Source organism: Anopheles moucheti, chromosome 3 (assembly GCF_943734755.1).
Source record: "Anopheles moucheti chromosome 3, idAnoMoucSN_F20_07, whole genome shotgun sequence".
Taxonomy (NCBI): Eukaryota; Metazoa; Arthropoda; class Insecta; order Diptera; family Culicidae; genus Anopheles; species Anopheles moucheti.
Genome location: NC_069141.1, coordinates 10,073,216 through 10,099,153, shown reverse-complemented (window position 1 = coordinate 10,099,153; position 25,938 = coordinate 10,073,216). Strand labels below are relative to the sequence as shown.

Below are 25,938 nucleotides of genomic sequence, written 5' to 3'. Positions count from 1 at the left end.
AATTTCCTATTCAAATTCACGCATCTTCTACTTTGGTCGCAAATTCCTTCCAGGTTATGTTTGAATTGTTTTTTTTATCACTAAACATAGCATTCTGAAAGTACTTTGTATAATATGGCCAAATTCTCATGACGCATCGCATGAGGATATTTAAGCTATTTTTAACGATTGAGAAGGTTGTTGTCGCAACAACCGAATATTTATTCGACACAAACCAACAGCTACTAATCAAATACAAACACCCAATTAATGCTCCCGTCTAGAGCATTTTTCTCCAACTCTAGGTTAAAAACACGGCATATCTTTCTCTATCGATTTTTTCCAGATGACCCGTTTATGAGTTTCTTTGTTATGTTTGGCACCCGAACAGCGTCACGATGAAGTTCGTCACGACGCAAAAACGGCTCTGGAATAGCCCATAACGTATTATCTTATGTACGATGCATGTTTTGGGAGGTTTTGTAAGGGTCTACCCAATATTGTACAATTTCATCAAATTATACAGCTACAAAAAACGGTTTGTTAAAAAGGAACTGGAAAGAGTATACCCAGAATGTGGTTGAAATTGAAGAGAAGGGAAGTAAACAACTCATCTGGTATACGCACGCATCACCCTTGTAGGGCCTTGCATTTCGTAACAGTGATGGTGTTGGTGAGATCGATACGACAAAGGCTCTCTTGTTTATATGCGCGAGCGTGCGCGCGCGTCGTCCCTCGGAGGTTTTTGTTCAACAACGAAAAACCTCCTCCAGTCTGAAAGGAAAATTGGTTTCGAACGGAATCTTCGCATCCGCGCCCTCGTCGACGACTCGTTTTTACATTAGCCAGCCCGAGAAAAACAGGGAAGCTTTGAGGTTTTTGGTTTGTGCAATACAGAAAAGGGCAGTGTCTGGGCCTACGCAAGCATCAAGAGCAGAAACAACTGGTTGTCGCTGGTTCTAAAATTTAAAAACTTCCAATTTGTGGCCCACATCTTTGTCTCCCAGAGAATACGGGAAAAAAAAAGTGTTTGTTTGAAGTGTTTCCGGAGATCCCCAAATATTGTGAACTTTCATCGTCTTTGCAACACTTTTGCGTACGGCGTTGCTCCAGTGTTCCAGTGCTCCGCACAATTATTTGCTGCAGATCGCACCATCTAGTTTTTCGATCGATCCGAGCCGTGTGCATTCGACGATTTTGTGGAACTTTTTTCCTTCAGACTCAACACCGTTCTAGAACGTTTGGTATAAAAAGAGAAGCGAAACGCTGAACAAACACTGTTGAAAGAACTTAGCAGGCGCTGTTTGGTGACAAGTTTGTTAGTGCTTATAGATTTCATAGCCCCCATTTCCCTGGAGAAAGTACAAACAGTTATTATTGTGCTACGCAAATTGCTTTCCAGTGTTGTGCGCATTTTCAAAAGCAATAACTGAAAACTAAAAGTTCAATAACTACCGAACAGGAAGAAATATTTTGAAAAAAACGATCGAAAATAAAAGTATTTTTTCAAAAGCAGATTGTTATAAAGATTTAAAAAAAAGAAACAATCCGCCTGGTGCTATTGTTTGCAATCATTCGTTGTTGCTGCGATTGACAAAAAAAGTGAAAAATCGAAACGCCAACGCCAGTTGTGTGCGTGCGTACGCTCGCATTTTCCAGAGAGAGTGTGTGTTGGTGTGGTAAAGCGCGAGAGCGAGAGCGAACGACAGGGCGAAGCGCGAGCGTGCGAGCTGTGCGGAAACAAAAACATCGAGAAGGAACGACTTCGATTATAAACAAACCAACAACAAACAGGTCGATTCAGTCAGTGAGAAAACAAGCCAGCGCAGTCAGCAGTGCAAGCGAAACGTAGAGCGCGCGCGTACAACAAACCGGGAAAGAAAAAGCGTACGCATACCCACCAGAGCAGCTGTAGCAGGCGCGACCCAAACGAAAAACAACCCGTCAGTCGCTGTGACTCGTCGTCCTTTGCCAGAAGCAAACACCGTTTCGTCGCCCTTGCACTTCTTGCGGTGCGTTCTTGCTGCTTTGCTGCGCACAGTTTGTGAATTTCGTTAAAAGGAATCCCCCGCTCGCGTGCACATTTGCGTGCGTGCACAGATAGTGAAACGAAGCAGCAGAACACGCACACCCGCACACTAGCAAAGGAGCAGAACCGATAATAAGGACATATAATATTGTTTTTTTGGTGGCATTTCGTGTGTGTGAATCCTCCTCTACGTTCGAGTAAACCTACGCGCCAAATCGTTTAAATGAGTGATATAAGCCAGAAATGTTTCGGCAAAAATGGTGGATTTTCTATAAGCTTTAATCAAGACTATACGTAAGTAGCAAATTGTTTTCTAGCAATTTTTTGTATCAACTTACCAACTGAGGCTTGCCAGCGTGTGACGTCATATGCGTGTTTGTGTATGTGTGATTGTGATGGTTTTTATTTTTTTTCGAGTGATTTGCCCTTTAACTAATGGGGTTTCAATTTTTCGGTGTCGTTTTCAAATGGCAACGAATTTCCTACTCTGGTGACGATTTTTGAGTGAATTCTACATAAGTACATCGTTCCTAAACACAGCACACTCCACAGAACAATCTCGGCTGGGGTCGCCTGCAGGATATGTTTGTGTGTGTGTGTGCACGTATGTGTGCATCTGTTCCTTTGTAATAAAGGGATTCCTACGCCTGCTATTTCTTGCACTGCTGCAGCTACCTGTTGTCACCGTGTGCGTTTATTTATGTGTGTGGTTATGCAAGTGTGGGTGTGTATGTAGGAAGGAGGAGGGGTGATAAATTTTGGTGATTAAAAAAGGAAATACTTCCGTAATTATGTTCCTTTTTTTGGGTGGGGGAGGAAACATCCTCATTGGAATACAGTGAGAAGAAGGGACTTGGTAGTGGTAGGGGCAACACCTACACACACACACACACACACACACACACACACACACACACACACACACACACACACACACACACACACACACACACACACACTGTGAAACACTGAAGGCACTGTGGAATTCATTGTGAAACCTTTGTGGTGTTTCGTTTTTTTTTTGCGTGATATTTTTGGCATTGGTACAAAAGGGGGTGAAAAGGTGTTTTTAAGGGGTCGAATGGAAGGGACGAGGGGAGGAGGGGGGAGGGGGGTTGAAGAACAAAGTGGTAGTGGGGGTAGGGTGGTTAGCAACGATGAGCCATTTTTAAATTGGATGATGAAATATTGACGAAATTGTCATATCAAGTATTATATGAAGGTTTCAATTTTTCATATGCATTTTGTATGTGTATGTGTGTAGTAAGTTAAATAAACATTAAACTAACTACATCGTTGGGGATATGAAATTTGTTTCATGAACTTCAAGAGTTCGTTACCCTACCAACACAATGGATGCAATATTTGAATTCGACTAATGTACCGAAGTAGACCGTTTTAATATGTGGAGCATCTTTCTTTGATTCAACATTTAAATCTTCCTCAAGTTCATCGTGACCTTCTATTGCCCTTGCAATTGTTTCACCGTGTTTATCACGGAACGCAAGTTCTGGGGGAAGAGAAACGATCACACGGTATTTCAGAGACGGGAGGCGAGATGGACATCATGTGTATTGTTTGTGCATGAGCAACCTGGTGATGACACCAACCGCAATCAGATGACCGACACATGTACCTTATATGGTGCTGCTTTTTTTGTATACTTTTGTCGTTCCGTTAGCTGAAAATATCAACTCTTTAATGATGCTTAATTGGAGCAATAATTGACGAACGATTTACAAGCAATATTGATTGAGCTGCCAGCTGTAGAGTTCCCCGAGAGCCTCTGGACACGGACTTGCTTCTGAAGGGTATCTGAACCTATCGCTGGGTTAATAAAAGTTGCAATCGAACTTACTTTAAAAATCTTGACCCACTTGAAGGTTTCGGATGCATCGTCGTAAGAAATCTCTTTACGCGTAGAATGCAACATGAGTTGAGTATTTCATACTGCCTATTGTTATCGTACACACTGTGCATGTCCAATTGGGTATTCTTTTGTGTGGCGGGTCTTCAATAATGAGTCACTGCGTTTACGTAGTGCTGTAGTGTATGCCTCAATTACCTCAATTATGTAATTAGTTATTAGAGTTTTGGTTAGAATTGAAAATACTGAATTAGTTGCTGGTACTTACAATAAGGCCTGCTATGCTATGCCTACAGTTGGTGTACGGTGAGTTGCTAGAGTTGCCTACCATTTCCACATCAACCTATCTGAGGTTTGGGGTGTTACTGAGATCATCCTGTGTTGTTATGGTACTACAATGTATCCCACACACTGGAAATTACAAGTGTGTGGGGACGTGTGAACTGGTGGTAGTAGAAGCATAAAACTAAATACTGTAATAGCAAAGATGATGAAATTGATGGTTAAATTTAAAAAACCCCCGTCCAAGCTCCACCAAGTACCATGAAAATTCAAGAAAGCTAAAAGGGGAAGTAATTGTTAGTCAAACTCGCACCAACACACTTGCACCCATCCATCGTGTGTGTACACGAAACATCATCATCATCCCCATCCGTGCATTGGTATGTGTGTGTGAGCGTGCATGCGAGTGGCATAAACAACATTTTCTCTTTGTTTACATTTGGCTGACGCGCTGTTACGGGGGGTGTTTGTAGCATTAGAAGAGGAGGGGTGGTTGGGTGGTTTGCAAACGGGAAGCTGCGGGACGGAATGGCCCCAACGGAAGAGTGCGCGCGGTTGTGCATTGCGTTGTGTGTGTCATCAGCTGAGCGGGGGCCAATTTGTAGTAGTTGGCCTCCTTTTTCGGTGGTGTGCTTTTCCGTTTGCCGTCGGTGGAAGTAGGAAAAAAGAAGCCATGACTGTGTGTGTGTGTAGAGGGTGTTTTTTTTCATTTTCAAACATGAACTCTGAAGCGAACCAAGCACAACAGCGCACCCCAGCATAGGTCGTTTTCTTTATGTTGCAATCGAGCTGTTTCGCTTCTTTCGCTGCCTCTTCAATTGGTGAAACACGCATCCGATCATAAGGCAACACGCTTCTGGCACATGAATCTAAACAAAACCGTGCACCATAAATTGAGGATCGTACATTTCAAACATCGGACAGTACCCTTTAAGCTTGCTTGCTGTATTTTGTTTATTTAAATTGAAATTTATTTACATTTCCATTAGTTTGTAATGTTTCTTAAGTTTAATCAACGTTTTCTAATAATCTTTTTCTATTCTGTCAGTATCTAGTCAATAACATCTAATATCAGTAATGACTAATGACAGATGACTAATTCAGATGAGATGATTGTTAGTGGAGAATAGTTGATGGAAATTTTTAGCTCATTCTTCTCACAGCCCATCTTACTGGAGTAAGCTTCTTTTAAGTCGAGGCAATCACTAATGTGCTTGGTTTGTTTTATTGAGCTCAGAGTATAAGAGATTGTTTTGGTATAGAATTCTTAATCACAACAAAATTGTTATTTGTTTGTACACCCACCAATATTTGCTTACGATACTGATTTAATTTAATGCAACACTAACCAAAATGGTTGAGCTGTTACAGGACCCAAAGCAATGCTCGCTGCATATTGTGCTGCAGGAACAGTTAAGTGGAGTTGGGTAACAGCATTTAAGCAAACATGCGTAATGCAACACTTTACTACGCATTGGTTGGCACACACAGTTGTAGCAATTGCTGTGCGCATAGTCGAGTGCGAAGCTGGATCTTGTTCGTATAGTACGCACCATCCCTTCCCCCATGCGCAATATATCGCGACGACCCACGCAGTTTGTTTCTTCGATAAGCGCCAAAAAGCGTGCTGGTGACAAAATAACATCTTTCCTTTATGCGTCGTCACAGCGCGCGCCTAGCGTCTTTTGGTTTTTTTGGTGGCTTTAAACTCCAAACAATGCCCGGGGAGCTAGTAGGGCTTAGTCGTAGTCAAAACCAAGCTGTCCCACACGGCAGACGGTTGAGAAGGATGACGATGATGATGATGACGATGGTGATGATGGTGATGACATACATTTGCGCGTCATCGTACCGCGTGTGTGTGCGTGCGATGCTTCAAGGCCTTTGTTTGCCTTTGACTCGAGTGGTTTAGGTCCGAGCTCCAAGGAGGGGATGAAGTTTCGGGAGGGGTGCGAAGCGAAATCAGCTGCGTCAAATGGGCACGTTTTGTGCGCCGATAGTTGTTTTTTTTGTTCTGCCCCCTGCGTGGAGAATTCAGTCGAAGTCGAAGCGTTTTTAGTTAGAGCCTGCACTTTTAGAAGAAGTCAGAGGCAGGGAAGAGAGAGAGAAGGGTTAAGGTGGCAGCCATGCTGACCGAACTACATACAAATATACACGGTACGCCAGTACACGAGCCATTTAATGGTCCGCATAGTGCCATGAATACATTATGGCGCGCACATAGGCTCAGAGAGACCCCTGTTCCGAGTTGTTTGGGGCCGCTAGAGTGCAATGAGTTTTTTCCACCAAACGGTTGATAAGTGTTGAGAATGGAATGCTTTTGCGATTTAATTTAAAGGGGTACATTAGCTACAAGTTCAACAAAAAGCTTATTTTTGGGGGAATTTTTTAACAAGAAAAATTATCTTATTTTCAATATTCTGACCAAAGATATGTTTGCGGTAAAAGAAAATAATATTTTTGCGTATTATTTCGCACATTGAGACTGTCTAACCTCTATACCTCACATTCAGACTTCCTCATATATGGGCTGAATGGGTGTTCCAAGTCATTTGGTTCAAAGATCTCCATGAAATTCTGGGCAGGGGTAGCCCCGGTGTATCTGAATATCTCCCATTAAAATGAATTTCAGCTAATAATAATCAAAAAATAATCCTTCACATGCGCGCTTAGGTATCGGAACTAAACAATCAACCATCAACCATTAACGGTGGGGTGGTACGTAAATCTCGGATAATAACTCTTCCTGCAAGATTTAATTACGGGGTTTCACGGCGATATCTCTCTGCACGTCGATTTCCCGTGACATAGTTCGGCAATGAAAAACGCTAATAATGCGCAGAGGGGTCGTTTTTTTCATCTGTTTCATCGTAGTCTTTTTCCAACAACCGTGACGACGAGTGTCGACGGCGAGCATTATTTGCATTTGCAGCTTTGTTTTGTTCAGTGGTGCACTCACCACTGTGCATATTGTTGGTGCCTTCGTCAGTAAGCTCCCATCCCCCCCGGCAGTCAGCTGTGGCAGTAGATTTCTTATATTCCCTTGTCATTAAATGATCGTGATTCGTTTCATAGAAAAAGAAAGGGGAATTAATTCATGCAAATGTAGCTTCAATGTGAACTCCAAATGGATGAAGCATTTGGATGACATAAAAACATATATCTGTGAGCGCTGTTAAAGCTGTTCTTTCTGATGTCACCTCTAGACCGTGTTTGTTTCATGTATTGCAATTCCTGTACTGTTTGTTCGAATACACATTTGCATATTCGAGTACGCATCATTATTTCTGTCCCTTGTTCATATTCTGTGCTGATATTGTTGTCAGCTTAGGATAAATCGAGCATAGATTTTCACAACGATGGTCAAGAATTCATTTGTTCGGACGACAAACTGTCCGTGGCGTAGAAGCCTCATTATGTGCAACATGATCAGTGATAGACTTTAAGATGGAACAGCTGGAGTAACAAGTAAAGCTCGTGAAGTGGAATGAAATATTGTTTTTTTATGAAGATACGTTGTATAGCTTCTATTTAAACATAGCTTTGAATAGCATAAACAGTAAACAAAAAAAAAATTATCTACTTAATTTTAATCCTATTTAAAAAAGTGTACTACAACTTATTGAACACCCTGTGCACAGGGCTGGACGGACAGTTTATTTTGCAACGAGACAAAGCGCGCTCGCTATCGTGCCGAATGGAAGGCAATTAAAGGTACATCGATAATTGAAGAAACACTAGACATCACCGTTAACGGGGATAGCCCTGCACTGTTCTAAGAAATGGTTGTTTTCCGAGTGTGTGCGAGTGTGTTGTTGTTGAGTTTCTTCAGCACGGTAGAAACCACCACTGCACAGTTAGGAGAAAGAGACAGAAAAAAAAACGAAACCACTCGGAATCCGCTAACCCACCCCCTACCGAAGCACGGTGAATAGGGGTTGTTTATAACGTGAAATCGTATCGGAAACATGACCACTCTACCAGACCTTAAACAAAGCACAACAAAAATCGTTGAACTCTGCGTCATAGCCCTGGCCGGCAGCGAACGGTCCGCTCTCTGGGCTGCGTATACGAAAAGCAGAAGGTGAAAAGGAAGTAAAAGCGCAACAAAAAAAAACAACCCCGTAACCATCAACCCACGACCACCACCAACTAGCAGCAGTTTGCGGTGGAAAAGCGGACGTGCGCATCTAAATACAAAACAAAGCGCAACATAAAACAGACCGATGTTGTGCCGATCATCGATGATGATGATGATGATGATTGTGGGCTGGTGGAGCACGATAGTGTAGGAAGGGGTGTGTATGTGGTCTTGACGCTATGGTCAAAACATTAGGCCAGGCCATGATAGTAATACGTAGAAAGTAATACGTAAAAGAGAATAAATCAAGAAACGAACCTCGAATCAAAGTCACGCATACACTCTCGCATTGGCTTGCGATGTCATCACTAAAATTAAAAACATAATCAAAACGACGCTGTTTTATTTTTAATGCGCCGCGATCATTCGCAATGCGCAATGGCGACCGATCGTCATGTGAGATCGACTAAGAAGAGATCCACTTCGAACACGTGATCACCAGTGGATTTTTGTTTTCTTACATTTTGAGCAACTTTTTGCAACTTTGGCTCTGAAATAACTCGTCCACTTAATTTCTGGACGGTTTTAAGACGATTTTGTTGTGTACCTAAATTACTACAGGGTGTGCAGGGTAGTGATGCGCACAATGATTCATAATGAATGAATGATTTAAATCTCCCTGAAGAGTGAGTTTATTAAGGACCTCCAAGAAGAGTATTTATTAACTATTTTGCGATTTAAATCATTCATTAAATCAACTTTAAATACTCTTTACGACGATCATGAACTCATGATTTAAAATATGATTTAATTCATGAGTGAGTTGACTGCGGATTTTATTCTTCAAGGCGACTTTAAATCTGTATTCTAATTCAAATTTAAATCCTACAATTTTGTTTGATTTTCCCATCTCCAGTACAGGGTGTAATCGAAGTTTTTTTAAAAAATAATTTGAAAATCAAAGTGACAGATCGTCCTGTTTGTATCTGTTTTAAAGACGCCAGTTCAGTACAATGTTGACCTTGATCTACTTTAAGATCTAAATTTAGGGATACCAGAAGCGTAGGGCCTTTGGTGATAAATCAACCACACTTCAATAAGCTAAAGCTAACATTAACAGCCGAGAATTCGCTGCCATTCAACTCAAACCACTCAAGAAATTGATGAAAAGTGCTGAAATGTTGAAAAACAATTGGCAGAACAATTAAAATTATAATAAATTTGTTGCATAAAATTATCAGAATTTCAAGTACCTCAGATGCCGTTGTGGTATCACCTTGTACAATCACGATCCTCACGATCGTTAAATCCAAAAATGTTTCTCTGGTTGTACCAACGCCGAATTCAACCCCCGTCTTTCGCTGCACACAGCGCTGACGCCTAAGCGTACTTGGCCGCACATGGAAGGGGTTGTGTTTGGCGAAAATTAACGCACACCCGCTTTTCACACCCAAAAACACACGGGCCGAACTTTGCCGGCCTGGTTTGCCTTACTTTATGTATCGATCTTTTCCCTTCAAGTCAAGGCGATTGGGGCCTGAGTGAGTGCTTTTAGTGTTATCGGTTGTTTATTTTACGGAGTATGGGTGTGTGTTGTTGATGCAGTCGGTCTGTGTTAAATCGAAACATCAACTAAAATGTTCGTAAATTTTATAAGATTTCGTCATTTCTCCATTAAAGGTTTGATTGATCGATGAAGCAGTGGTTCTAGTGTTGAATGTGTTTTACCCGTGCTGCTAGCACAGACACTGGGATGGACAATTCATTTGCGTCACCACGGTGCAACAATGGCCGGAGCTCCAAATTGTCGAGCGGATATGACATTTGCGGACGCGTACTGCATCGATCCTCGGTTGAATCGCGTTGAATCGTCCTATTATGGTTTCGATTCGCATTCCGACAAACAACTCGCTGTTGGTCGAATGTCTTGATGTTTGCATCAACTCCGTCTCAATCAACTGTAGAGTGTCTTTTTCTGTTATCGCATGCATGCTAACGAATAGCAACAGAAAAATCCCATCTCACTTTGCAGGAGGGAAATTGGATGCGCCAACACGGGATCATAATACTCGGTGCACAAGAGCGTGTCCCGTGTTGCAGCAGCAGCAGCAGCAGCAGCGGTGATTATGAAATCATGATGAGCTAGAATTTAAATTGGACTGACCGCGGTCAGTGTAAAAGGGCTACGGCGGGGGAGAAGTCGTTTCGCTGACAGCGAAGATAAATGGGAAGGTAATTCTAGATCACACTGTGTGCGATTCGAGAAGTGTACGAGGTAGCTGGCCCGAGACGCTGCCCCGGAGCAGCATGTGCTGGGGAGAAGTTCTTGGCGTGTGCAAAAGATGCTCGCCGAATGTTCTGTTCCTCCGTCGTCCTGGGTGTGGTTACGTTCTGAAGGGCATTCAAAGCGCGGCTCTCGTGCAAAAGCGGAATTGGCTTAATTTTTGTGATCACCAAAGGGAAGAGAGACACCGGGTAGCTGCCACTGACCATCCCATTTGGTTTCGTACGAGTTACATCACGCGAGTCAATTGCATGTCCGCAGCGAATGTGTGTGTGTGTGTGTCGGGGTGGTATTTCATCATTACTGCTACCCCAGAGAAAACTCGTGCCGATGATGAACACTTGCAACCGTGCACATACGATGGCGGGGGTTGTACATGCGCTAATGCCGCGACGGACGTGCCCCGAAGCTCAGCTGTTTCAACTGTTTGCGCTCCACAGGAATCTAAGAATAAGTACGGATTTTGCAGTTTGTACTTTGCCTTACACTCGCCTTCGACTGCAACGATGGTAGAGCGGATGGGCAGATGAACGTAGAGTGCGCTTGCCTACCGCGCATCTGATCCACTCAATTCCGTTGGCTTTCGCTGCCGTTGGACGGCCAGCTGATGCGACTGAGTCGACTGGGTAAAGCTGAGGAACAGGTTTTTTAAATGGCACATAACCACCTCCCTCCCTTCAGGCGTACAGCCAAGGCACAGACAAAGAGCTGGACCTGCTTTTGAGTGTGCTGCAGGTCGATCGATGCATGCGGCTACACGGGCGTGGGATAAGCGAAGGAAGGACACGCGAAGGAAGCCGCAAGGTGGGATTTAAATCGTCAATACGATGCAGATACTAATAATTTATGAAGTACAAGGTTTTCACCACACGGGAGAGGGACGTAACCCCGTGTAATACGGCGCACTAGGGCCGCGATCATCTGGCACATTCGTTTCGTTCGTGGTTCTATCGCTGCATGCATGTGTGTATGCAGTTTTGTACTGGCGAAGATTGCAGGAGGAATGAACCACCCTTCTTCCTAAATTGAAGCCTGTCGTCAGGGGGGATCACCTTGCACACACGGGTGAGGTGGTGGGACAGCAGCAACTTCGTCGCCAAGATTTACATAACAAATGTGTGCGAGCGTGAGCGCGCGCGCGCGCCCGCGTCATCGCGTATTGCACCACGCTGACCAGTAGATTCCAGCTGATGCGCTTTAGATAACAAGGTGCAAAAGGTTGCAGTCAGCTGATTGGAACATGTGGGGATATTACGATGGAAAATAAAGGGTTTGTTTGTGCGTGTGAACAATTGAAGCAACTTGAAGCAGCTTTTGAGGTGTCTCCCAAAAGTGGGCAAAAGCCTTAAATCTGAGATCTCTTTTGAGTAGCAAGTTCCAGACATGGGTTTGAGGACCTCTCTTTAAGGGCCTTGATTTACTAGACCTTTAATTGCCACTCTGAGACAAGTTCAGGCGAGATATCTCATATTGTTGAATAGCCTTAAGGGATAGCAGACCAATTGTTAACGCTTTGGTGAACGATGCGATGAAGGGTATGTCAATGGATGGAATTGTTGGTGCTTTTGCTATCTGTTGCTCATGTACTGCCCAGTTTCTGAACAACAGCGGCGACCTTTCGACGTGTTCATAGGTACTCAGGTAGCAGGTAGGTACACAGTAGCTGTGGCGAAGGAAGCAAGTTTCTTTTCGGTGGCTTTCGACTGCACTGCACTGCCACACTATCAAGCCAGTTCCTGTTTTGGTACCCAGTGTCAGCCGCTCGGCTGATTACTCATTGCTGGAACTGTGTTGAGTTGTTGTGCGCCCCGTTTCGTCCCACTGCTCGAGCACGGTTTAGTGATATTGCCCCCTTGCGGTTGAGGACAAAGAAATGGCACGACCGTCGAAGCCCTCGGTTGCAAGTGATGGCCTAGTTTTATGTGGCCCCGGAAACATAAGCGGTCGTGAAGTCACGATAAGCCAAATCTTGGGAGCTGAGTGGCTGGCGGGAGTGATGATGGTGGTGTCACCACCATCTCTGCCCCCACTGTGGCCAGAGTTCCAGCGGAGAACAAGCCGCAAAGTGGCGGGCTATTGATTCGCTGTTGATATGGGTGTTTTTGTTTGCCCTTTGGTGTTGGAAAGTGACGCAAAGAGGAACGGAGCGGTGCCACGATAAGGTCACTGACTGTGGTGTGGGGTCCAGCTGTGCAGGGAGCCCTTAATGCAGGGCAATATTATTTACAACGTCGCAACGTCGACCGGAATTGGTGTACGGAGCGGTAATTAAAGGTGCATTGTCGGGTTCGGACAGTTTTGCCCGAATCGTGACAGTTGGGGATTTGATCTGAATTTGCGCGGTGCTTAGTCACTATAACTCCGGTCAGCTGCTGTTTTCTGCTGGCGCTACAATTGCTGACCGGTTTAGTGATCAGTATTAAGCATGGAGTCCATATTGGAGTTGAAGGGATTTTGAAGGAGCCTTCCACCGGTTTGCCCTCCTGGGTGGATTAGAGTAGGGGTGTTGGAGGTTCCTCGAGCGATTGTAACAATGATGGTGGTGGTGTAAGCCAGTCAGCATAAAGCTAAGACTCCAACACTAAACGGAAGCGCAATGCATGGCAATGCGATGGGTGTGTGAATGGCGTGAGGTATTAAATCGCTCTTTATTTAATCACGCGACTAACATGCGACACTAACCCCACGGCCAGTATACAGGAAACGCTTATCAGGCAGCCGAGGTTTTCAGCGCACACAGCGCTTACAGAACCATCCCCGGCTCGGTGCTTGTTTTGACGGATTTTGCACGTTCAAGTGCACGTTCTTCGCGTTAATCGCATTCCGTTTGTGGCTTTGGCGGAGTTGGTAGTAAGAATGTTGCTGGAGAAGAATACACCCCAATGAAGAGTAGATCATTTATGGGGTGCTCTTCTCGGACCTACGGAGAGGTTATTGGCATCTCAGTGCCGCGTTTTGCAAAACCATGACCTAAGCAATTTTTGTTCCACAATCTTCCACGCAGCCTGTCGCAGTTCTTATCTTATTGCGATTGTTGTACCCAAATGTATGACAGTACATTGAACTTGAAGCTCAGGTTGAAGAGTGAGGTTTCGAATATTTTTCGGCAACATTTTGTTGTGAAAAATCATTGTACGATCGACTGGTGCGGTCGCTGCTGTTATCGCAAGAAATTGGCGACCTGTTGTTAGTATCAAGCGCGTCACAAGCCAGAGTAACGTATTTACCGGAATCAATTTACTTCTGCTCGATAATAGATGGGTGCATAGCTGATGCAAGTTGAAAAACATGACAAGGTAGCAGAGAGGGATACAGAAGAAGAATGATGGTAGACGGACGATATTGATAGCAAGCTAAGCGTACCGATAGCGCTGTAGTCTGTGCTGGAAGTGGGAAGTGGGAAAGCAAAGTGCATCGAGGCTGTCACTGCATTGCTGCAAGTGCAGGAGCTGGGAGGAGAGTCTTAAAGTAACAGCTGATGCATTGTTTTGTTTCGTTGTTAGCGATGTTTACGGTTGGAGGAAATGTAGGATTGATGAGCACACATAAAACTGCGAGACAAACAAAACACAAAATATTTGTGGGTCTCAAAAACCGTCGCGGAGGGAAGGCAAGCGGCGGGTTGGTTCGGTGTTTAAAAATAAAAAGGAAAACACACAACAACCGTCAACCGTGATGATGATTGTGGGTATCGGTTAGAAAATAGGTCGAAAAGACCTGTCCCTGTCCACCAGGGGGATTGTTTTGTGTGAGATAATGCTGGTTTGTTCGTATTTTGTTGTTTAAGTTACTGCAGCACAATCGCTTACTATCGTGATGCATATGATGTGCATGATGCAATCGGTTGAAGGGGATGTTTCCTAGATGCAATTTGTGCTTGATGAATCTTTTGAAAAGATTGTCACTCATATGAATCATTTGTGAGGAGCCATTTAAATGTAGAATAGACTCATAAAAGATTCATGAATCCTTAGAGCAGTGGCGGATTATGCCCCCCGGATCAGAAGTCCTTACGTGGAGGTCATACATCTTGGATGATTCATACCTCATCTTTGAGAATTCTCATGAATCTTTGGACCAGATATACAGATTCATTCATGCAGTTCAAAGATTCATTCAGATTCATGACTCTGAATCAGGTTCACCCCAACACTAGCTTTGACGTTTTGGAGACTTCTCTCGTATTCTAGCTCTCTAGTTAATATATAATATATAATAATATATTTAGCTTCTCACTAAGTTAGCCTAGCAATAGAAGAATAGATCGTTTTACTAAAGAAAGATTCGAGCAGCAGCCCACATAAAGTAAATCCAAAGAGTTATTCTTGCTTGTTTGCTCTTGTATTTTGTAATGTAAGGTATTTGGGATTGATAAAAGAAAAGCTTAATTTGGAATTATGTTTTCATGAATATTTTTCAAGAAAATACAAGTTAGTGTAGATTAACCGTTGCATATTTATTCGATTGTTTGGCAGATTCCTTCTTAAGATATACATTTGCTATTATATCATAAGATCGATCGTATTCTCAGTTGCTTTCGAAGGTTACTTCTTTACAGTTCTTATATCAGAGACAAAGACAAAGACACACCACATATTCCAGTCAGTCATTTCTACGCTGGTACGGATGTTAATATTGCCACAGATAGGACAACCAGTTCCAGAACGGAAGTCATAAGTAATTGTGAAGGGGAAAAAAAAGACTAAATCGACCAACAGCAGGAATATGACGAATGCAGTTTTCCGTATGGGAAATGCATACAACCAATCAGTACACAGGGCAAGGTTTTTTATCAACAGCAAACACAGTGAAGCGAAGATAGAGAGAGAGAGGAAAATATAAAAAAAACGCAAGAAAAATGCACATCGCTGCATTTAGGTTGGCCTTTTGGGGGCCGCCATGCTCACGGTCGATCCGAGCGGCAGATCGATAATCTGTGCATTCACTGGGCGAATGCGAAATGGTTCGGTTCTGTGGTGTTGCTGCGTGTTGTTTGCCATTTGAAGAATGCTCGAAAGATGCCTTTTTTCCCTTCCGTGCACCCCACAGTGGCCCCTGCAGTTGGAGAATGTCGTTATCCTTTTATCCCAAGGATGTGGTTACTTTCCTTGCTGGGGAAGTTAATTGCATCGCACTTCCCCCCGTGCGTGTGTTGGTGTGTTTGTCCCTGTGTATGTTGGAATTTAAAACGATTTCATGTAAAATCTTGCAGATGCGCACAACATAGTTGCACGAACTTTAGAGCAGCGAGTTTTACCAGTCGTGCTCGTTGTGCATGGTTCGATTCGTGTAATAGCTGCTTACTACCTTTCTGGGGGTTGGAGCTTGTAGTTTGCAGCTTACAAAGGACACTACCAAGGTGCACGGTGATATCACTATTTATGAGGCCAATTTCGGCTCGCCGCTTCAAGCATGAAGGCATTTTTCGGAAAGTACATCACGGAATGCATAATAAACGTTGCTTGCCGCCCGGGCAATGTGGAAACGGCTTTTGTTGATGTGTGGTGATGTGAAGCAGCAGCAGTCCAACAACCAACCAATCGATCGGTTGTTCCGTCACCGACCGTCACCGATTCCCCCCGGTTCCCGGTTTGTTTTGTTGATTGTTTTAAAGGGGGAGGCTCACCCTTCCCTTTTCACAAGATGTGTCCTTCCGACTTTTAGGGTAGTACGGGGTATAGTACTGCTTTTGGCATTGACATTGAAACTAAAAATCGATAGCGTTCACACAAACCGCCGACACTGGCTTAAAGTGTGCCAAACACCAAAACACACTCACGGGGCCACCAGCATGTTTTCGATGATGATTTTCGTGCAGCCAGTTTCGGTTTTTGGCCCGTTCTTGGTCAAGGTTTTCCGTTGCTGCGAACGAATGAATATGCAGTTTCTGTTTTGTTTTATTATTTTGCACGGATTATGCATCCACCTGCTGCGCTCGAGCTTTCGAACCGGGGGCTATTGTTTGTACAGTGGAGAATAGTTTTTTGGAGGTTAAAGTAAAGGTACAGGTAGTCTCCGAAGTACACTATTAGTTAGGAGATTCGAGAATCTTGAATTTCCGAGATGACTGCACTTATTTGCTCCTAACCTTTTGAAAATCTCGGACGACATTTTATAAGAATATATTAACAATAATTCTATCGAAAATATTGAAATGAATTAGAATTGCAACCAAATTTGTTCTTGTTTGCTTGAGTTTTCTTGTTGAATAAACTCACTGAACTGTTAAATTCACGCACATCAAGTATATCTCGAAGGGTACCTTGTAATTGTTTGAAAACTTGCAATATAATTTCTATTTAACAAGTTTGCGTCAATGTCTATTATTATCGTGCTATTACAAAATGAACGGGATCCTCATCGGCCACTAAGCCACCCAGTGTGTTAGGTGATATCGATGGCGAAAATGAGCAGCTGGTCAGATTAATGGAAGGTAGAAACGGTGTGTGGGGTAGTTGATCCGATGGCAGGGTACGGGAACACGGTTTTACGGTGGTGTGCATAACCACCCCCCTGTTCTCATGCCTTCCAACCGAGTTCTGCGCTTTGTCCCCATCATCATCATCATCGCCACCACCACCACCAGTCAGTCAGTCAGTCCCTCTTGACTGACTCCATCTCCGCTGCGCTGTTTCAAGGTTAATTCGCTTCACGGACGACAAGTCGAGCGTACCTGGCCAGCTGGCTGGCAGGGGGTTTTGTGTGGTTTTTGTATCGTTTGGTCGCGCGCATTTATTTGCTGTTGTGTTGATTTGGAAGGTGCTGCGTGTCTCTCCGTGTCACCACCGCGCGTCATCCCACACACTAATCTGGGTGGTTTGGTTTGATATCGCTGCTGGTTGGTTCACTCCGGTCACGTCCATTCCAACCAAAGGGCTCCATTCGCCTGGATCTCTCCAGTGCATGAGCGACACTCAACACAATGGGCACTTCCAAACATGCGGAGGCCCTTCCAGCGCATCCCTGTTGCGCTCCATAGACATCTTTGCGGGAATATATAGAAGCACTGCTTGCAATCAACATTGGAGAAGTAGCAGTAGCAGAAGGTGTCTTTTGTTCTTGGAACCTTCCGCGGTCCGGCCCGTGGTAGAATCCGAACGGGGAAGTTCACTAGCCAAGGTCGAGGGCCCACACGGTCAGGGCCACATCTCTCCTTCCTTCTCCCCCCCCTTCATCCGTTTCCCGCACGCACGTTTTGTGACGTTGTTGGCTGTGTGAGTCTATGTGAGACTGCTTCGAAGGGAAAGGCACCCACCGGACCGATCATTGTCGATTGTTTCGTGGTGGAATGATGATTGGCGCTAGTAGTGCCAGCTCAGTTGATCACCTTAGAAGATCACGTCCGCACAAGGCAGATGGAGGAGGTGAAGGAGGAGAAGGGTGGGAGTTTGGGATGAGTGAAACTGCATCGAGAGAACGGTGTGGATGGGAGCGTCGAATGATGACGATGATCGTCAAGGCATGATGCAACACACACGCTAGCTTCAAAACCTGAGGGTTTTGTTTGGATGATCCGCGTTCTTTGTTTCGCTTGTCGATACGCCGTGTGCAACGCGCGAGTGTCGTAAAACCGATAATTTACGATGTCCAAAAACAACTATAGCAAAAGCGGTTGTAAAGCTTACCTCATGCATTCGGCAGTTTAGGATGTGAAGGTGGTTTTGTTGGACTTGGACGTCAAATGAAATCATTCGCGATTAGACTCATCGGGAAAATGTGCAACTGATACACGTTTTAAATGCTTCCCGGGATAGGAATTTAAGTATCGCAAAAATAATCCCACGTACGCGATGTTTTTACATCAGAAACATGTAAAACATGCAGCTTTAAGTTCCTTTTTGTTTGCCCACATACATCAACAGCTCTACGGTACGATAGATAACCCAGCTAGAACAATTGTTCCGCCTGCTTGTTGCTGGTTCCCTCTTTCACACATACACACACCTGGTCGGACGAAAGATCAAGGCCATTTTAAGCTGGATCATCTCATCCGCCGTGTGCGAGAGAGGGATGTTTTCCGCGAAAAATAAAGGAAAATAGTTACAGCAGTTTTACAACATTTCTGCCTCGCCCCGACCCCATCGCACGTTGTTCGGGAGCAGCGGACTTCAATCATTACAGCAAGCGATCAGACAGAAGTGTTGCAATTAGCTAATGTTTCGAATTGCAATGCAAACCATCCCGGGGCACATGGAACGCGCGAGGCAGATGCGATCGTATGCGTTCGTGGCGGTGTGTCCCCTTTAGCTGGCTCTGGTGTGTGTTTCGCAACGAATTGATGGAATTGCACCCGTTTCAATCTTGTTGCTGGGCTCGCCGTTAGATTTCTCCAGTAATTGAGCTGGAGCAATTGATGTAAATGTTTGCTGTGTGCGTGGCGTGGCAATGATCGTTGGAGTACACCGCTCCCGGGGAGGGTAGTACTTGATCGCGAGTGGAATGGTAGGTGGATTTCCAGGTTAGGTTTCCACTAGTCTCTTCGGGAATGGAACGGTGGTCCGTTTTGACGAATGACGATCCGGATTAGCTAGAGGGCTGATAGAAGTCTGATGGATGTCTGGAGGTCTTTCGGGTGTCAGTGAAGCTGATCTCCAGACCCAGTTTTCTCCAGATTTCTGACTGATGTTTGAAGCCTGCAGCTCACTGTCCGTTATGCTCAATTTTTACTGCTTCGCGTGAGTAGTTGGAACTTTTGCTGAAGGATAATTAAAACCGAAGATCTTTGAAAATCCCAACTCCCCCTTCGGTGTATCTGCATGGGTCACGATACAAAGACACACTTGCGAATAAGTTGATCGATAAAACCAATGATACATCCTTTCGCTGGTTGGAGGTTGTTTTTCCAGTCTCGATCATCATTTCTGCGATCTGCGAGTGACAGCTGCGACAAGGGAAATGTACCACTAGAGCCAGGTCAGTTTGGATGGAGGTGCGTGTCATCTCGGAGCGGGAAAGTTGGGCCGATCGAAAAGTAGGACCGGAGACGGAAATGGAAAACCTCCGGGCAAATAGTAAAAAGTAATGAACTTAACGATGGACGTTCCGCATTTGCAGTGCTAATTGTTGACTAATGGTAGGGCTTCGGGTCACCAGTTATACACACGGGCGTGATGCATTGGAATTTTAATGAACACAAACCCCACAAGCGATTAGAATGGTGTGTCGGAGGATGGCGCATCGACCGTTTTGTGGTGGGAGGGTGTCGATGATGTAGATGACTCGGTGAAGAATACTCGTTTATCACGGTAAAGAGATTCTACCGATGTTAGACAACTTTCCTCTAACACGTCTAGACATAGTGGCTACAACTTTGCTTTGATTTACGATTACTGTTGTCGCTGATTGCAACTCGATAAGCACACGTTATTCCGTAGATATCACGCTTTGTTTTGCGGGGGGTGGGAAATACACTTCGATGCCGATTAGTAGTACCCACAGCAGAACAAAGCGAAGTTGAACCCCTTGGTGGGCCCTTTGGTGGATGAGTCGGAGCAGTTGGAAACCTGCTCAAAACTGATCTCCAATCAAGCGGGCGCTGATGCGAGACGAATTTCAATGCCCTTCAAAAGGGCTCGGTCCAGTGTGTCCGAGAAAGGGTTCAAGGTGCTCGCTAGGTGTTTATTTCCCCTTGTACAAAAGCAAAAAAAAAACTACCAAAATGGCCGTCGATTGTGTCATGGATCTTAATGATGGTACCTATCATCCAAGGTAACGGTAGGAGATGCGAACGAACTTTGTATGTTGTTTGGTTCGGAAAGGATCGATCATATTTAACACGGTTCTGCTTGTGCCTCTCTACACCTATCACGAATGTCGTGTGGGCGAGGGGGGGGGGACGTCATTTTCCAATGGAAAATTACCATTGCTCCCGCGTGTTTAAATTGCGTCACAACACGCCCGCGTGTTATAATTAGAACAGTAGGTTTTTGCGATCATCTGATCGTTTGCTGATCTTTCGCCTTCATACCTCGGTCATGACCTTGCTGCTCTCGGTGGGGAAATAATGTGTTGTTTGTGTGGAGTAGGAGAATGGGGGGGGGGGTTCTTCTTCCCGTTCCGGCACGCGCTACAATCACCGGAGGGACGATGAAAAATTATACCGTGAGGTGGATGGAACTGTGTTAGCTTAAAAATAGCTTTTCCACTGAACGGAAGAGCTCGTTGTTGGAGGTCGGTCCTGTTTATTTCCACGCACAAGTGCCCTTTGGGAGCTCCGTTTTGGGTAGGGTGGGGGGGGCCATTGGAAAACTTTGGGTAAATGGCAATACCGATTGAAAACCGCGCTGAGATCGCCTAGCATTTGTTTGTAAACCGAATTCGAGCGTGGTGAGCGAGGGGGGCATATTTTTAGGTGAGTTTTATTTACAATCACCGCACCATCGGCCCCGTGGCAAGACGGTTAAGTTACAGCTTTGTTCTTCGCTGCACACAACCCCAGAGCCCCAGAGTAATGTGCAGTGCGAAAGAAGCAGGTCATGTTTAATTTGAAACACAGCAGCGGGTGCATGATTTACCGTTGCGTTGCACGCTTCACGCTATGCATTCTTTCTGCTTTTCGGACATGCGTATTTTTGGTAGGGTGAGACAAAGGGGCAGCAATGCACGCGGGTGCAAACGGGACGGCAAGCAACTGCCGCTGGTATAACGTTTGTTCGATGATATTGCGTAGTTACAATTTATTTTGCTAAATTAATGGGCAAACAATGAAACGATAGCTGATAAGAGCTGTAACAAAAATAGCAGTTTATTTAAGAAATACCCTCAGGAATATGGTTGAAACTGCCATTTTACGATATAAACAAATGTTAATTTTGTAGCTCCTGAAAGCTACGGGGGCGTATGAGCATTGCAATAAGTAGATAGACAGATTGCAAGTTCGAAGAAAATGCAGCAAGTGCAGTTGAAAGAAAACAATTCCTCTGTTTATAGTTCAATTGCTTGGTGCCTTTCGACCGTTAGCGGCCGTTACGCGGCGATGGCAAAACGTGTGCGCGTATTATTAAACCAGATGACAAAGTGGCCACAAAAGCCGTACACAAGCGAAACGATCGTGCCAACAAGTGTTTGAAGATAAAATAATCGGAGGTCGTTGAGCGGTTAACTCTGTCCGCACAAGATCCATTGTGCAACAGGTCTTTCGACTGTGCCGTGGTGGTGGACGCCGTGGCGATCATTTGTTTATGATCAATCTCAGGGAAGATCATTAATTTCACGCTGTCAGCTGAATGCAATTTTTAGGTTAAATCATTGCCAATGTTTACAGACTTATCAACAACCTGTTCTTTGTTTCTTGTTGCGCTTCCAGATCGCTCTCCGTGGTATCTAGGACGGGATATCGATTGTTTTCGTTAGCATCTGTTGATCGTGTCGATGAAATCTTCTGCAGTCATGACGAGGATACAAAGATTGCCGAGCGGCTGTTTAGTAGCAGCCTCGTTGCGGTTGTTACCGCAAGTGAACCGAACAAGCTTAAGGTAAGTTGCAACACCACATTCTGGCGATCGGCAGCTAGTAATATATCGTGTGTTCCCAATTTTTAGGTGTGTCACTTCAAGAAGGGGGCGGAGATCTGCAACTATGGCTACCCGTCGGAGATCCTGTCGGTGAAACTGAACCGATCCCGGCTAGTGGTATGCCTCGTGGACAGTATTTACATTCACAACATCCGTGATATGAGACTGCTACATTCCATCAAGAACATGGCGCCGAACCCGAGCGGTCTGTGCACGCTTTCGCTGCTGTCGCACCTCGCCTACCCGGTGTCGACCGAGTGCGGCGAGCTGCAGATCTTTGACGCGGCCAACCAGCTGCGCAGGCTGAAGCTGAAGGCGCACGATTCACCGCTGTCGGCGCTGAACTTCTCCTACAACGGCGTCCTGCTGGCGACGGCCTCGGAGAAGGGCACCGTGATTCGGGTGTTTTGCGTGAAGAATGGCCAGAAGGTGCACGAGTTCCGGCGGGGCGTTAAGCGTCACGTCAGCATCGGCTCGCTCAACTTTAGCACCTGTGCGAACTTTGTCGTGGCGAGCTCGAACACCGAAACCGTACATATCTTCCGGATCGATCCGAAAGCGATCGAGCAGGCGGAACGGCGCCAGAGCATTGCGGTTGATGCGGCCGCTAGCAACACCAGCAGCTCGAGCGATGACGACGAATCGAACGGAAGTGATCCGGCCAATGGGGCCGGCACGGCTGGCGGCTGGGGTATGGGTTTTCTGGCCAAAGCCGTCACCAGCTACCTGCCGACGAACGTCGTGACGGATGTGTTTACGCAGGACCGGGCGTACGCAACGATACAGCTGGCGGAGGCTGGCCTGCGGTATGAGTGTGTGATGGCGAAGCTGGAGAAGGAGACGCGTCTGCTGTTGGCGTGCGAGGACGGGTTCTTGTACATTTACAGCTTCGAGGATTCGAAGGGTGGCGAATGTAAGCTCATTCGTGCGCATGATCTCCGTACGCCACTGCACGGCATTACCGGTAAGTGGATGAGCGGTCCCCCTCCCCAAACCAATCGAAAAAACGGGCTGGAATCGAAATGTTACCTTCCATCTTCTTGTTCTCCTTGTCCAAATCCTGACCTTCGTTTTTTCTGTTTGCAGAGGTTGACATCGTTGGCAATGAAAACGATGAAAATACAAACAGCCTGAACGTGAACATGACGAAATCGATGATGCCCGCACCGGGCACATATGCGGGTGTGCTGAAGGGACGTCCGGCCGACCGGATGTCAGGTTAGTGCATTAGTCTAGCCGTAAACCTAATTTCCCTCCCCCTTAATCATGCGAGAGTGGGAGAGGAAGTATCATTGCATCCACCGTCCGATCCTTGCGCAAATGAAACCGTTTCTAAAGTGAATCTCTTTCTTTCTTTTCTCTTCCCTTCCCATGATAATCGTTTTGCTTTATCCATTTTTTTTATTATTTTGTGACTCACATCCTGATTTTGGCCACGGTTTTCTTTTGTTCCTTCATTCCAAACGGCTCTCCAACTGTCCTCTATGATCCCGGTATTACTTCTCTTCTATCAATCTGTCTGTATCCTACAAACACACACACACACTCACTCGCACTCGATTCCGGTTCCGGCTTTTGGTTTTTGTTTTTACATTCCTTCATGCGCATACCGTTTTATTTATTTTTATTTTGCACAAAACTGTTGGTTCCATGCGTTTCCGTTCGTTCCTTTCCTGCCACCATTTCATTTCAGCAGACTCCGACTGGTGTCACGATCTGCGCGAAGCGGTAGAGTATCCGGTAAAGGTTACGGTGCCGATCTACGATGAGATGCAGTTCCCACCGGTTACGCCGATCACCGTCGAATGACTAGGCAAGGATGCGGCACGCTCCCGTGACGTTGACCATCCGTCAGCGAAGATGCGAATCCCCGGCAAATCGTTCGCCGCCAAAGGAGGTGTTGGATGCAAGGGCTAAAGTGGAGCAGTTGCTTGTAGATGCAAGAGTTTTTTTGCCGAGGGGCAAACTACAAGAGTAGGATAGGTTTGGTGGGGATGCTCCTGTCTTTGTGTGGATGGCAGCGCCAATGATGAATATGTTAACGAGCGTCGGGGTTTTTGACTACGTCTCCAAAACTGCAAATAATGCGTGTGTGTACCGTTGATGTTTTTATTTTCTTTAATTTATTTTTACACCAATTCTTCTTAAGCAGTAGTAGGTAGTAACTAAACGCAACACTGCAGCGTGCGAAGCAGAAGGGTGGCACGCGCACACTTGAGGAACGCGGGTGTTTAGGGTTGTGCGCAGGTGTTTCATTTACGCTTTCCACACTCTGTGCAACTCTGTGGTTGATGATTTTCATTACAATACAATGCGTATATGTGTTGCTGCTTTAGATCTGTTCTTTTACATCAGGAAACGTCCAAACGAAAGATCCTGCGGAAAATCATTTCACTAATGGAGCGCTCTGTCGAGATGTTTTATTTAAAGGAAGGTTTTTTTTCTGTCAAAGCGTGTTCGTGAGAAGGGAGAAAAGTTCAAATCAGTCGTAAATTTGATGCTACGTGCAATGTTAATATTCATAGAACTGCAAACAACGTCGAACCCAGCCCAAACAAGCCATTAGTTGTTGTGGGGACGTTGATTTTTCTTTAGGTCAGTAATAAGCAATACAGCAAAACAAAAGCAAGTTCAATTTCACAAAGTAACGTTTACCATTACGACAATTCCCTTAAGGATCTGTGTAGTACTTTCTATCGATTTTGTAACGCTCGTGTCGTTTTGAAATGGTCACGCAGAGACCGGACTCTAGCACACCGGTTGAAGATCTGCGAAAAAAAAAAACAAACACACGTAGAAGTAGCCATCACGGGGCAGCAAGATGAGGATGTTAGATTAATTAATGTGTCTATATTTAATAAGCTCGTTGCTCCGTTACATACGTTGATCGGTTTATTCTTAAAGATCGGTACATCTTTAACACACACCCAAACAACACGAAAGTTTAAGCGAAACGATCGAAAGGGAGCTTTACGAAAATAAGAGAGATAAAGAGAGCATACAACAGAAAAAAAAAACAAAAAACCCTTGATTCTTGAAAAGAATGATAAATATGAAAACAAACAACAACAAAAAAAAACATCAAACCTGAGATCATACAATTTGATTGATCAATAATGATATACATGTATCTTGGACAAACAAACAAAAAGTACGAGGAATAAAATGTAAAAAAAAGAACAAACTTCTGCATGATACCAAAAAACAATAAAAAAAAACACTGTAAAAAGCGTAAAAACGTAAAAAAATACTCAAAGTTAAGTTAGCATTTTAAGTTTTGGCTGCAGTAAGCGGGAATGGATTCCTTTCCACCCTTAGCATTCGTTCATTCGTTTGATCTTGGTGAGGTAGAGATCGAGAAACTGGCGACCACAGTTGATCGAGCAGGTGGAAAGGAACATCATTGTTTTTATTCTATTTATTAAACAACTCCATCATTACCGTATCAGTTGGTGGAAATATTGTTCGATGATGGTGTTTCTAGCTGTACATACACGTTTATATACGTTCACCGCGTTTAACCTTTCTTTTCTTCTTTGAAAAATTGCACCACCACTTTGCGTACAATTTTATTTGTCTGTTAATTATGCGCTTAATTTTGCACCATTTTTATTGATGTTTGGTAATGTGTAGGTTTTATGTTACTTGCGAAAAGTATTGAAGTATATAATCGATTCGGAATGATAGTTTTGCGATTTAATTTCTTATTCGTAATGCCTTTTCTATTTCTGTTTGTATGTCTAACAAAACCAATTACACACACACACATACACACACATGCATTCAAACAATATTGCACAATGTCTCAATTTTAGTTGCATTAGGCAGAGAAGAGAGTTCACTAATGGCAACTAAAACAACAACAACAAAAACTACGGGAAGATTGTTTCACAACTGGAACCG

General features: G+C 44.6%; 2 protein-coding genes across 4 annotated transcripts in view; both read left to right on the top strand.

Moving 5' to 3' along the window:
- LOC128303818 (cysteine-rich with EGF-like domain protein 2) overlaps positions 1-21,950 on the top strand; it is a 30,337-nt gene extending 8,387 nt beyond the window's left edge. The window contains exon 4 of the mRNA XM_053040892.1: positions 21,828-21,950. Coding sequence (XP_052896852.1) covers positions 21,828-21,874 — 47 coding nt within the window. The 3' untranslated portion in view covers positions 21,875-21,950. The remainder of the gene's footprint in view (positions 1-21,827) is intronic.
- Positions 782-25,064, top strand: LOC128303817 (WD repeat domain phosphoinositide-interacting protein 2-like). 3 transcript variants are annotated; one of them, XM_053040886.1, is made up of 5 exons: positions 784-2,302; positions 21,828-21,996; positions 22,063-22,999; positions 23,122-23,253; positions 23,729-25,064. In XM_053040886.1, exons 1-5 carry the CDS (start codon positions 2,232-2,234, stop codon positions 23,842-23,844), a joined length of 1,425 nt encoding a protein of 474 aa, XP_052896846.1. In that variant the 5' UTR covers positions 784-2,231; the 3' UTR covers positions 23,845-25,064. The 3 variants fall into 3 exon arrangements, with proteins under 3 accessions (XP_052896848.1, XP_052896846.1, XP_052896847.1); XM_053040887.1 differs by having other exon boundaries at positions 785-2,302; positions 23,732-25,064; XM_053040888.1 differs by lacking the exon at positions 23,122-23,253 and having other exon boundaries at positions 782-2,302.
- The last annotated feature ends 874 nt before the right edge of the window (positions 25,065-25,938 follow it).